At 44.8% G+C, this 11,807-nt stretch overlaps 2 protein-coding genes across 2 annotated transcripts; both read left to right on the plus strand.

Moving 5' to 3' along the window:
- Positions 1-3,945: 3,945 nt before the first annotated feature.
- On the plus strand, positions 3,946-4,917 carry LOC308287189 (retinol dehydrogenase 12-like; the record flags this gene model as incomplete). The annotated part of the gene is made up of 1 exon (XM_080728307.1): positions 3,946-4,917. One exon carries the CDS (start codon positions 3,946-3,948, stop codon positions 4,915-4,917), a length of 972 nt encoding a protein of 323 aa, XP_080584433.1.
- Positions 4,918-5,934: 1,017 nt separating this feature from the next.
- On the plus strand, positions 5,935-6,342 carry LOC308287200 (protein FAM177A1-like; the record flags this gene model as incomplete). Its single annotated transcript, XM_080728318.1, has 1 exon — positions 5,935-6,342. The coding sequence occupies one exon, from the start codon at positions 5,935-5,937 to the stop codon at positions 6,340-6,342; it is 408 nt and encodes a 135-aa protein (XP_080584444.1).
- Between the last annotated feature and the right edge of the window lie 5,465 nt (positions 6,343-11,807).

Raw genomic sequence — 11,807 nt, forward strand, 5'->3', positions numbered from 1 at the left:
TAGAGAAGAGGTGTTCAATCTGCCCGTTCCACACAGTTCAGAATAATAAACTCACTTGCACTGCCTTTCTTTGGCTCCAAAGAAGCAACCTGGGAGCTGGTACTGATTGTCAGCTGATTGTCAGATGGGCTGCAGGTGTGAGGCTGAGCTTCCCCTGGTTTGCAACAATAAATGAATAAATGAATGCACTCAAACATCATTACTTTATAAAGAAACTCATATATATTTTGTGAAATGGATCTTAAATGCATGAGGTAAGGCTTGAACCGGGGACCTCTGGAATGATAGACAAAGGCCTTACTAGGGGTGCTATGCACAGCTCTGCACAGTGAGAAAATATGACTTTGAATGTTTGTTTTAGAAGCAGAAGAATAATTTGCATAAAACTTGCAATAATCATTGAATTATTAAAAAAGCATGTTTCAATTTAAAAAAAAATCCGATCTGACAGATCTTTAGATATTGGTCCAAAGTACATACGTACGTAAAAATACGTTCTGTGCACGTGACGCAAAAATTCCGGAATAAAAGCGGGTTTAAGCGTTTTACAAATTGCTCAAAATGGCGGAAAATTGAAGGGCGGAGCTTACTTAACAAAGACACAGATGTCTTCCATTTGATTCAAGGCACGCGTGTAAGCAAGTTGCATGTCTTCAAACGAAACGAGGCATGACTTATGCCCCTTTAAAGTTTGAGTTTTCAAACGCTTTGTATAGCGCCCCCCTTTGGCCAATTGGACTAAGATTGCTTTCAGTGATATTTGGACTAACCCTCTACATATTTGCCAAATGCCATGAACGTGTCACTTTGCATGTATGATTTAGAGGCAGAAGAATAATTTGCATGAAACTGCAATATTCAGTGAATTATTAAAAAATAATGTTTCACTTTCACACAGATCTGACCGTATTGGTCCAAAGTTCATGTAAAAAAAGTTTCGCGCACGTGACGCGAAAATCCCAGGAGGAGATAGATTTTGACTGTTTTTCATATAATTCAAAATGGTGGGAGAAGTAAAGGTCAGAGGTCAAAAGTCAGAGTGTAAAAGTTGTTCGGCATGAGGAGACGCATAAGTGTATACAGGTTTCATTGCTGTACCACAAACAGGGCATGAGCTATACCTGTTCAAAGTTGGCATTTTTCAAAGGCTTCCTACAGCGCCACCCTTTGGCCGATTGTTGCGAGCTTCGCGTTTTAGCCGTTTGGCATAGTCCTCTGCCATACTGCCGAGTTTCGTAAAAAGCGACTGCACGGTCTAGCCGCTAGAGAAAAAGTGGCGGAAGAATAATGATGAAGTCCAATATTAAAGAGTGGCCTTTTGCCACTTCGTGGCCTTGGCCACTAATGATGAAGCTTTCACAAAAACAAATTACCCCAACTACTTTACGCCTAAAAACCTGTGATGTGACAATAAAGTTTATACTGATTCTGATAATACCGTCAAATTCTATCTAAATTCAGGTTCAGGAGGTAATTTTATGGAATGTTGATAGACTCATAAAGCTGAGTACACATTTGGACAGTCCAGAACTCCTGGCTTTGCTACTGCAGCTTGGGGTTACAGGATCAGAGAAGGGCTGTGTTAAACAATGCAATGCAAGAGCCATGATGATGGATAAACATACAACAAACACAACGAAACACACTGTAAAATCAAGTGTAAATATCCAAATGGATCCGTTTTTGGTCACATTTTGTTTTACACTGTGATTTAAATGAACACTCAGGATTTTACAGTGCACACACACACACACACACACACACACAGACACACACATTACCATCTAAAAGGAGCACAGTGCAGTGGGAGAGATTGCTTATTGGCTTCCACATCAGTAGCCTTTGTCTGCCTGGAGTTTAGCTCAGAAAGAGCGAGCCTCTGATCACACATACCATAGGCTGACAGCGAGCTCGTTACTGCGTGATGCATTAAAACCCATGGCTGTATAATGTGTTTCAACTACCGTGTAAAGCTCACTATTACCCACAGGAACCCCCTCACTCACACCCCAAAACACACACACACACACACACGCACGCACGCACGCACGCACGCACACACACACACACACACACACACACACACACACACACACACACACACACACACACACAGACAGACAGACCCTTCATGATGAGCGAAGTAACATTTTGCTCATGCCATAATTATTCCCCCCAGTCGCTACAGAACGAGGGGAGAAGGCTCGTTCCTCAAAAGCCCCAAACCACCTCCCATTCCTCCCTCCCAACCCCCACTCCCCAAGCTCAGGAGATGGAGGGAGGAACACCACGGTAGCATATTATTACCCAGGATTCCAACAAAACACAGCATCAGCAGCTTCGCAAGAACGCAATACAGAGGTGGAAACACACACACACACACACACACACACACACACACACACACACACACACACACACACACACACACACACACCTACAGTATACTGTACAGATGATGACACATATTATATTGTTTTGCATTATTTAATCTAAAAAGGAATCAATAACTCACCATTTATTTTTTTCAAAGATAAAAACATGTTTGCATCACAGTTTATTTGTCACACGTTACAGTACAGTGTATCAGTAACTGCTCCCTATAGGCTATCTTATCACACACCAAGTCATTTCATTTCACATGCCTCCCCGGCCATAGCTGAGTGGTTAGTGAGCCTGTCTGGGGAGCCAGAGCATAGATTTAAAAACCTAGATACCTCATTCACCGCTGCACTTCATTGGAGCGACCTTTAAAAACGAGAGGGTGGAAGTGCGGAAGGCACGCTGCCACTCAAAGTGACTACTGGCCAATCACAGTGCTTCTTTTCCGGGACTTGTCAGAATACAGGGTGCGTTCGAATAAACAAACAACCAGAGGGCAGGGCACACCAGTGCCCTCAGTTCCTATATCCGAACGCACCCTGGGTTTAAGAAAGGACCCGCCCCTACCTGCCTCTGATTGGCCCACCTAGATCACACTGGGCCTACCGAACGTCCCCTTCTGTGACGCACGCAGAAGCTCGCCCTCACCCGTAAAATGGCGCCCGCGATACAGACGCCCCAGAGCTGGAGGAGGTGTCTACCTTTTTATGTCTGTGAGCCCGAGGCCCTGGTTGTCCCAGTACGATTCCAGGCCAGGCCAGCAATTAGTGGATGTGTGTCCCTGAACAAGACTCTTAACCACTAATTGATCCCCGGGCGCTGCATGGCTCTCGGAGCAAATTTGGCTGTGCTTTAGCAGGTCTACAAGCTTGCAACAGGTGACTTCATAGTTCTCTAATCCTATGGATCCTAATATAATTATCACAACTCACAAATATCTTCATTGCCTCTGTGGTGCAGGAGATGAGTCACTGTTTCATGAACTCCCGGTTGTTGGTTCAAACTGACCATTATACTGACATGATGCTGATCTTGTTAATGAACAAGATAATGACACTGACCACTGATATGAATATGATACTGACCATGATACTGATTAGTATCTTATCATAGGGCTGTGACACCAGTGATAGGGAATATCAGTCCTTTTCACAGAAACAGAGTACTTTACCGTACCTGCTCACTGACAGGTGAGTCAGTAGAGTATAACGGCAGTGGTAACAGAAATGCTATGTTTGCATTTATAGAATAGGGTTTAAGTGGTTATAAAATAAGCTATGTATTGCAGGTTTACTTCGGATTATGGCTCGCAGCGGTGATCTATGATGACAGTCATCTATGACATCAGTCGTGTACATCATTGAGCAAAGATACAAGTCATATGTACACATAGGTTTATAGGTGTCGTTGACCTGAAAGCAGTCACTTCCTACGCAACCATAGTATGTGCTGATTTTCCTGCCTCTGTGTAGAAAACATCTTTAAAACCAGTGTGTAAAGTTGTTTTTGGACCTGAAATTATTTTGTATTCTGGATGGAAAGCGATAATAACGTTCCACAGACATGAAGAGTCTAAGAACCTCTGGCGGGCATCTTACTATTACCCTCATCGCATTAACAGGGGTGGGATTCTTTGCAATGAGAAAATGGCTGGCAGGAGGGGTGTGTCATAGCAAAGCACGTTTGGATGGAAAGACTGTCCTGATTACCGGAGCCAACACAGGAATTGGTAAAGAGACAGCTGTTGACTTGGCTAGCCGGGGTGCGAGGGTCATTCTGGCTTGTAGAGACATGGACCGGGCCAGTAAAGCTGCAGAGTTTATTCGGGAGAGCAGTGGGAACAGCAACGTTATTGTCAAAATGTTGGACTTGGCATCTCTGCAGTCAGTGCGAGAACTGGCAAAAGACATACTGGCCAGTGAAGAGAGGTTGGACGTTCTCATCAATAATGCAGGCGTCATGTCCTGTCCAAAATGGCTGACTGAAGATGGCTTTGAGATGCAGTTTGGCGTGAACCACTTGGGTCACTTCCTGTTAACCAACCTCCTTTCGGATCTCCTGCAGAAGACAGCTCCTAGTCGTGTTGTGAATGTCTCCAGTATAGCTCATAAGAGAGGAAAAATCCATTTTGATGACATAAACCTAGACAAGGAATACAACCCCTGGACAAGTTACCAGCAAAGCAAACTGGCCAACGTCCTCTTCACAAGGGAGCTGGCCCGTCGACTGCGAGGTACCGGGGTCACCACGTACAGCCTACACCCCGGAGTTATCCGAACTGAGCTTGGGCGTCACCTCTGGCCTGCACTGCCCCTGTGGAAGAGACTTGTGTGTAAACCACTGATGGTTTTCCTCAAATCGCCAAAGGAAGGGGCCCAGACCACCATCCACTGTGCGGTGGATGAAGGCCTACAGAATGAGAGTGGACTGTACTACAGTGACTGCAGCCCTAAAACAGTGGCACCTCTGGGCCAGGACGATGAAGCAGCCAAGAGACTGTGGGATCTGAGTGCATCCATGGTTGGTCTGGGATGATGGTGATGATGATGACAAGCACTTGGAATCGCAGGCATTACCTTTATGTAATTTGGTTTGACTAAATGTATAGCTGAACTATAAGCCAAACTACAAGCTCAAAATGCCTCTCAGTGCGAGGTGTTGTGAGCATGTAGGTCTGCTATTTTCACAATATTTGCCTCTTTGTTAAAAGAAATGTGAAGATACCCTGTATACATATTTTTTTACTATTGAGTGAGAAAACAATGTTGCACATTGAGCTAATCATCTGGGGACCCCCAAAATAATTCCAAGTTTGGGAACCAGAAGGACCACTATAAGAGAGGGACGCTTTCTAGATTGGGATCGGATAGGCGGGTGTTCACGTTCTGAAATATACCACAAGTCTGTGTCTCTCTGTCAATGTCCCTTTTATGCCCATATATGGAGATCCCTGATGTCATCATTTTAATCTTTTTTTATCATACATGTTCTGCTGATGTCATAGACATGGCCTCTGGAAAGATGTGTAGAACCCCTGTTATTTGGAATCGCACATGAGTTCTGGGCGGTAGCCGCTCCTTTTCTATTGACCATGACGGAGTTGGCCCGACAAGGTTAACATTCACCAGCATCGGCAGGTTAGCATTTCACCAGCGTCGGCAGGTTAGAATTTCAACAGGTTAGCATTCACCAGCGTTAGTTTTGCTGAGGTTATAGGGTTAGGGTTAAGGTTGAGTTTAGGTGGTCGCACCAAGATCGAAATATCTCCACTGCATCATTTACATATACTATGGACATTATGATGTATTCAATAATCTCCATATTTGGGCAAAACCTATGATGTCAGTCATTTCCATATGTGGGTGGGAAAAGACTTTCTCAGGCAACTACATCATCAATATGATGTCAGTCACCTCCATTTTTGGAGTTGAATGACATGGCGTGACATCAAGTGACATCACACATAGCCTATAAGTAGGCAACCACACATGCAATTTCACTTTTCTAGTTTCGCTCCTTGTCGAATCATTCTATTTCTACAGTGGTGAGATCATGGAAGAGAACATTACAGATGTCGAGGACCACCAGGGGTCCTTGAGGGACTCATCCCTCTCATCCCAACAGAAGCAGCAAAAAGATAAAGTTCCTCGTCGAATCATCCATTTCGCCAGTGGGGAGATGATGGAGGAATACAGTACAGATGAGGAGGACGTCGAGGAGCCTAAGAGGAAATCCCCCCCATCAAAGAAGAACGTGGGTCCATACGTCTGGTTTTACGTGCGGAAAGCTGCCACTTCCACCCTCTCAGTCTGCGACTACCTGGGAGAGAAGTTGGCCTCCCTCCTCGGCCTAACATCAGCCAAGTATCAGTATGCCATCGATTCATATTACAGGCTGAAGAAGGAGGAAGAGGAAAAGAAGAAGAAAGACAACCGGTTGCCAGACGATCTGACGATCTGATCTGAAGAAATAAAATGAGAGCTTGATCGGCTATTTTCACTATCCTATCCTCCTACTAATAGCAGTAAGACGCCTAAGGGTGAAAGGCGAGGGCGAGGTCGCGCCATGTCTTGGCCATCTGGCCAAAGGGATTTGGTTCCCCTGGCATCACAGTGATCTCCATATCTCCATATATGGGCATAAAAGGGATTTGGTTACCCTGACATCACAGGGATCTCCATATATGGCAATAAAAGGGATTTAGTTCCGTGACATCACAGGGATCTCCATATCTCCATATATGGGCATAAAAGGGATTTGGTTGCCCTGGCATCACAGCGATCTCCATATATGGCAATAAAAGGGATTTTGTTCCTTGACATCACAGGGATCTCCATTTAGTTCCGTGACATCACAGGGATCTCCATATCTCCATATATGGGCATAAAAGGGATTTGGTTCCCCTGGCATCACAGCGATCTCCATATATGGCAATAAAAGGGGTTTTGTTCCTTGACATCACAGGGATCTCCATATCTCCATATATGGTAATAAAAGGGATTTCGTTCCCTGACATCACAGGGATTTCCATATCTCCATATATGGCCATAAAAGGGATATGGTTCCCTGACATCACAGGGATCCCGATATCTCCATATATGGGCATAAAAGGGATTTGGTTCCCCTAGCATCACAGGGTTCTCCATATATGGGCATAAAAGGGATTTGGTTCCCCTGGCATCACAGGGATCTCCATATATGGCAACAAAGGGGATTTGGTTCCCCTGACATCACAGGGATCCCGATATCTCCATATATGGGCATAAAAGGGATTTGGTTCCCCTAGCATCACAGGGATCTCCATATATGGGCATAAAAGGGATTTGGTTCCCCTGGCATCACAGGGATCTCCATATATGGCAACAAAGGGGATTTGGTTCCCCTGACATCACAGTGATGACAGAGAGTGAGAGTCAATCAACAAAAAAGACAAGCGTTACCCATACAGACAAGATTTACAGACACAGACAAGATGTGACGGTTCTGATGCGACCCATTGTCACAAAAGATTGGCAAATGGATCAGCAGGTGTGTTGGCGGACCCCGGCAGCCCATCACTATGACTCAGACATAACCATGTCATCATAACCATAATGGTGACATCAGGGATCTCCATATATGGGCATAAAACGGACAAGAATATAAACATCTCACCCATATATGGCCAATATGGGCATATATTTATGACATCAGGGATCTCCATATGTGGGTATATTGGTTGGATTGTATAATGTGGCCATATTTGGGAAAATATGGCCACATTTGGGCACATTTTGTCCAGCTTAAACAACCAACCAGGTACCGGTATGTGCATTTTTGGGGTCAATGCCCATATCCCTGTACTACCATCCTCGCGAACTTGTGAAGTTCACTTCGTGGAGTTCACTTCATGCTGCGCATCCTTTGCCTCCATCGTGAGTCTCAGGAACTTGACTGGTGCAGGTTCAGTTCGAGGTTCATAAGGTGTTTTCTTGGGTCTCCCCCCGATGAAGACTGGAACTTGATGGGTGCCAGCCATCTGGTGAGCTCCAGCATGGCGCAGGCATCCAGGGCGCGTCCGAGCCACTCCGTAGCATGCCTGTTGAGTGTGATGAGGAGCTGGCTCACTCTCCTCAGTTCCTCAATCTGATCAGGGGTGACGTGGTCGGTAACCTCGTCATGAACGAGGACGTCGAAAGAGACCTGTTGCAGGGAGACTGCGTTTGAGGCTCCCGACCCCTAACGCAGCCATCCTGTAAATCCTCTCAATCCCCACGGAGGTCCCGAGCAATAGTGTGTTGGCCTTCCCATCCGGTCACACACAGGGAAGTGGTGTCCTTACTCTCTCCCGTGCATGGGCCAGGTGAGTCCACATCTGGACGTGGCTCTCATGAATATCACGGACACTGGCTCAGGCTGATTTTCACTGGCGGTACCATCCGTGGTGTCATCAGCGTCCTCGGTGGTCCAATGACGGGAGGGGGTCCCCCCCCCTTTCTCTGGCCTTTCTCCAGGTGGATGGTGTCCCTGCCCCCATCCACCTGCAGCTGCATGCCCTCATGTGCCAGGTCACAGTGCTTGTGTCCTCTCTCTGCAGCAACCAAGGTGGGGTTCCTACACTTTTCAACTTGAAATGATTTGTCCTTACTCTGAGACCAGCTGACCGGTCTGTCCAGTTCCAGCTCCTCTTCTAATAGATTCACCCAAACTGTCAGACCGTTCAGAGGTAACCGGCTTTGACTTGGGCGAGTGTGTTTGGGGACTGCCCATAAGTCCGACATCTCATTAGTCCTACATTGGTTAGGGTTAGGTTCAGGTTTGGGGTTGTATTCCTCCATCCTACAGCCACAGGTTGCTCTCATTAGCACCAATTGCAATGTCAATTAGAGATGTAATAAAAATAAATGTAGGAGATCGGCACGGCAAACAATATGGAAACAGTTTGTCGGACTTGTTGACTGGCGTACATACTGTATGCAGTCGATTATATGCCGTAATGGTGCATTGGGTGCAATCTGAATAAATAATGTCTGTGTAGCACAGATGGTACACTGACCATCTCTGTCTTGGCTGGGGTTTTTGTTTTGGCTCTGACTTGGATGTTTGGTTCCCCATGCAGGAGATGACAGGGATGTGTAGTCTGTCTCGTCTCTTGTGGATTGTTTACAGAATATCTGTATCTGTGATCCTGTGAAATGTAATTACTCTAATAGGTCTCAGGGGGGCACTTTGTCCTCAAATAGTGTTTGTTTGTGGCCTGGCTGCTATGCAACTGTCGGATGCTGTCAGTTGAATGCCACAGTCAAATCATCATCAAGTGTGTTGTCTGTTTTTTCCCAAACATGGTTATAGTCATCTTAATCCAATCCCCACCTCAGATTGTGTGTCTGCATTTCCATTCACCTAACAGTGCATCTGCCTGCCTGTCCATATCTCTTTATATCGCTGTCTCCCTGCCTGTTAGTACATGTACTTGTGGAACTGGAGACATGGATGATTGCAGCTGCAGTTGTCTCGAGCCAATAGTAAATAAAATAGAGTTCAGGGCTGTGGCACTGGTTCATGCAGAGAGTGTGTAAGTGAACGAGCATCTAAGTACAAGGGAAATGTCACCAGGGATTGAGTGAAGCCTACTACTGTACACTGGTTTCCTCCACCAGGCCAGACGGCTGAAGGCTGGAGGTTTTCGCCCTTGTCTGCCTTGGCGCCTTGTCTGTTTGTCTGGAAAAGCTCATCTCTGGCACCACTAGACCGATCGGCCTGAAACTTGGCTCTTGGCCTATAGCTCTTGAACAGTAGCTTCTTGCCATTCTCCATAAACATTTGAAAGGCAAAACAGGGAAAGATATTTTCAGGACGTTTTCGGGAAAAGAGCAGTAAAGCCTGAAGCCAGAAGAGCAATCATAGTTTTCTTTTTCCACAGTTTTGTTTAATGGAGATTCAGGGCATACAATACATTAAACCATAACTTTGTTCGCAACTTGTTCTCACAATATTAATGTGAGAAACATCCACAAAAAAAGAAAAATGTAAAGCAGTCATATAAGTGTCATACATGACAAAGTAGCTATAGGGCAAAACAAGAAAAGCAAATGCAAAAGTTGAAGTCCCATTCCCACAGTGAAGGGACACTTAAAGATTGTATAAGCCGATTCGATTTATTACACAGAAAACATGCAAATGGAAAGACAGATAAAAAATATATGTAAAATGAATGGGTATCAAAAACGATCCGTGCTCTTACTTTCTTTTGGCTAATACACACAAAGTGAAACGTGGGAGTGGTTTGAACCGCTCAAAAATTGCAGGCCTCTCCATTTTGCAATTCTCCATTATTTGTAAGCCAAAATCGGCAGGGTATCAATGACTTATGTTCCCCACATGAATGTACCGGTACACACAAAGGCACGTATTATAGCGCAGGTTGCCCACTGTGATTATTATGCAGATTTCATCCTGACGGCAATCTTGGTAGACAGGTTCTGATGAGGGGTTGGAAGAAGGCAGGGCAGGGAGTCCCTCTTTCCAAGATGGTACGGAGAGATTGGCAGGGTGGCTGCTTATGAGGAAATGATTTATAGGAGGACTGATAGAATGGATAAATACATCCGTAAGTGGGGAGGCTTTATAATGTGTATTGCCAATAGGACTTGTGGCGTGGTAGTGGCGCAATATACTGTTATATTACGTATGTGGCTGTTACCCGGGATTGTTTGACATAGTTTTTTTGGTCTTATGGTTTTGTTTGTTGTATTGTATTGTATTGTATTGTATTGTATTGTATTGTATGTACAGCATCTATCCATATATGGCACGAGACACATACAGACTTATACTTTCACGTACAGTATTGTACTGCATGTACAAACATGTATAAGATAAAAGATGGGAGGTGTGATCAAATACAAATTGAGCCCAGCTATGCCTATGGTTAAAGGCCAAAGTGAAAAGGTGAGTCTCGAGTAAAGACTTAAAAACCTAGATGATACAGTATATCATCCTCTTTGCACCTGTCCCTGTGTCTCTGGCAGCAACTGTCTGCCTCCTTTCTGTCTACCTCGTCTCCCATCACACTCTATTTAGCTCCTGGCTATCAGTAGTGTTGACTAACACAGCTTGTACTCTGCTGTCCCCACATTACTTCCTGCTCATATCGGTTCTTCGGGACAATTGGCACAGAAGGGAGATTGTGACGTCCCTCCATTGCCAGTAAGCTGTCATACAACAACCACCCCCACAACAGATGATGAAATCACTCCGCAAAGGCATCTACAGAATTGCCTCTGATGTAAGTGAACAAATGCTGCTTCATTGTTCAATCACACAGGAGTTGTATGAGGATCTTGCGCACAGCTTGCCACTATAGTCAATGCCAGTGCAAGCAGAGAGTGAAGCGAGAAAAACACTAAATATTGGCACGTAGCCAGCGCTGCCTGGTAATAATCTGGTATATCAGTGTAGGCCTAGTGTTTATTTATTGGTAGAGCACCCTCAATAAATAACTGATGTTTCACCATGAACTTATTTTTATCATGGTAGTAGCCTACCAAGTGTTCAACTATGGGAATTTGGTCACACATCTAATTCGGTCACACATTTTCCTCCATCTTGCTTTCGCATATTGGTCCATTCAGGCTCTAGCTATACTGCTAGACTGGTGTCCTCCGTGTCAACCATCTTCAAATTGGTCTATTTGTTCATGGCTCATTGGGGAGACGGAGAACCCTTAACTCATTTTGTCATGATTTATTTGGACGTAATTCTCAGGTCCATAATTACCCAACACATAGCTCAAATGACCTCAGACCACCAAAAACCTGCACGTCTCAAACTCAATTTACTGTAGGCTTCAGAGGGTCACAAATATACAATTCTTGTATATTGTCTTCTCATCAATTTAAGAAGATTCTGAAATCCCTTCCCTTAACCAGTATACTTTCCATATG

Source organism: Nannobrachium achirus (assembly GCF_963921795.1).
Source record: "Nannobrachium achirus genome assembly, chromosome: 1".
In the NCBI taxonomy this organism is placed as follows: domain Eukaryota; kingdom Metazoa; phylum Chordata; class Actinopteri; order Myctophiformes; family Myctophidae; genus Nannobrachium; species Nannobrachium achirus.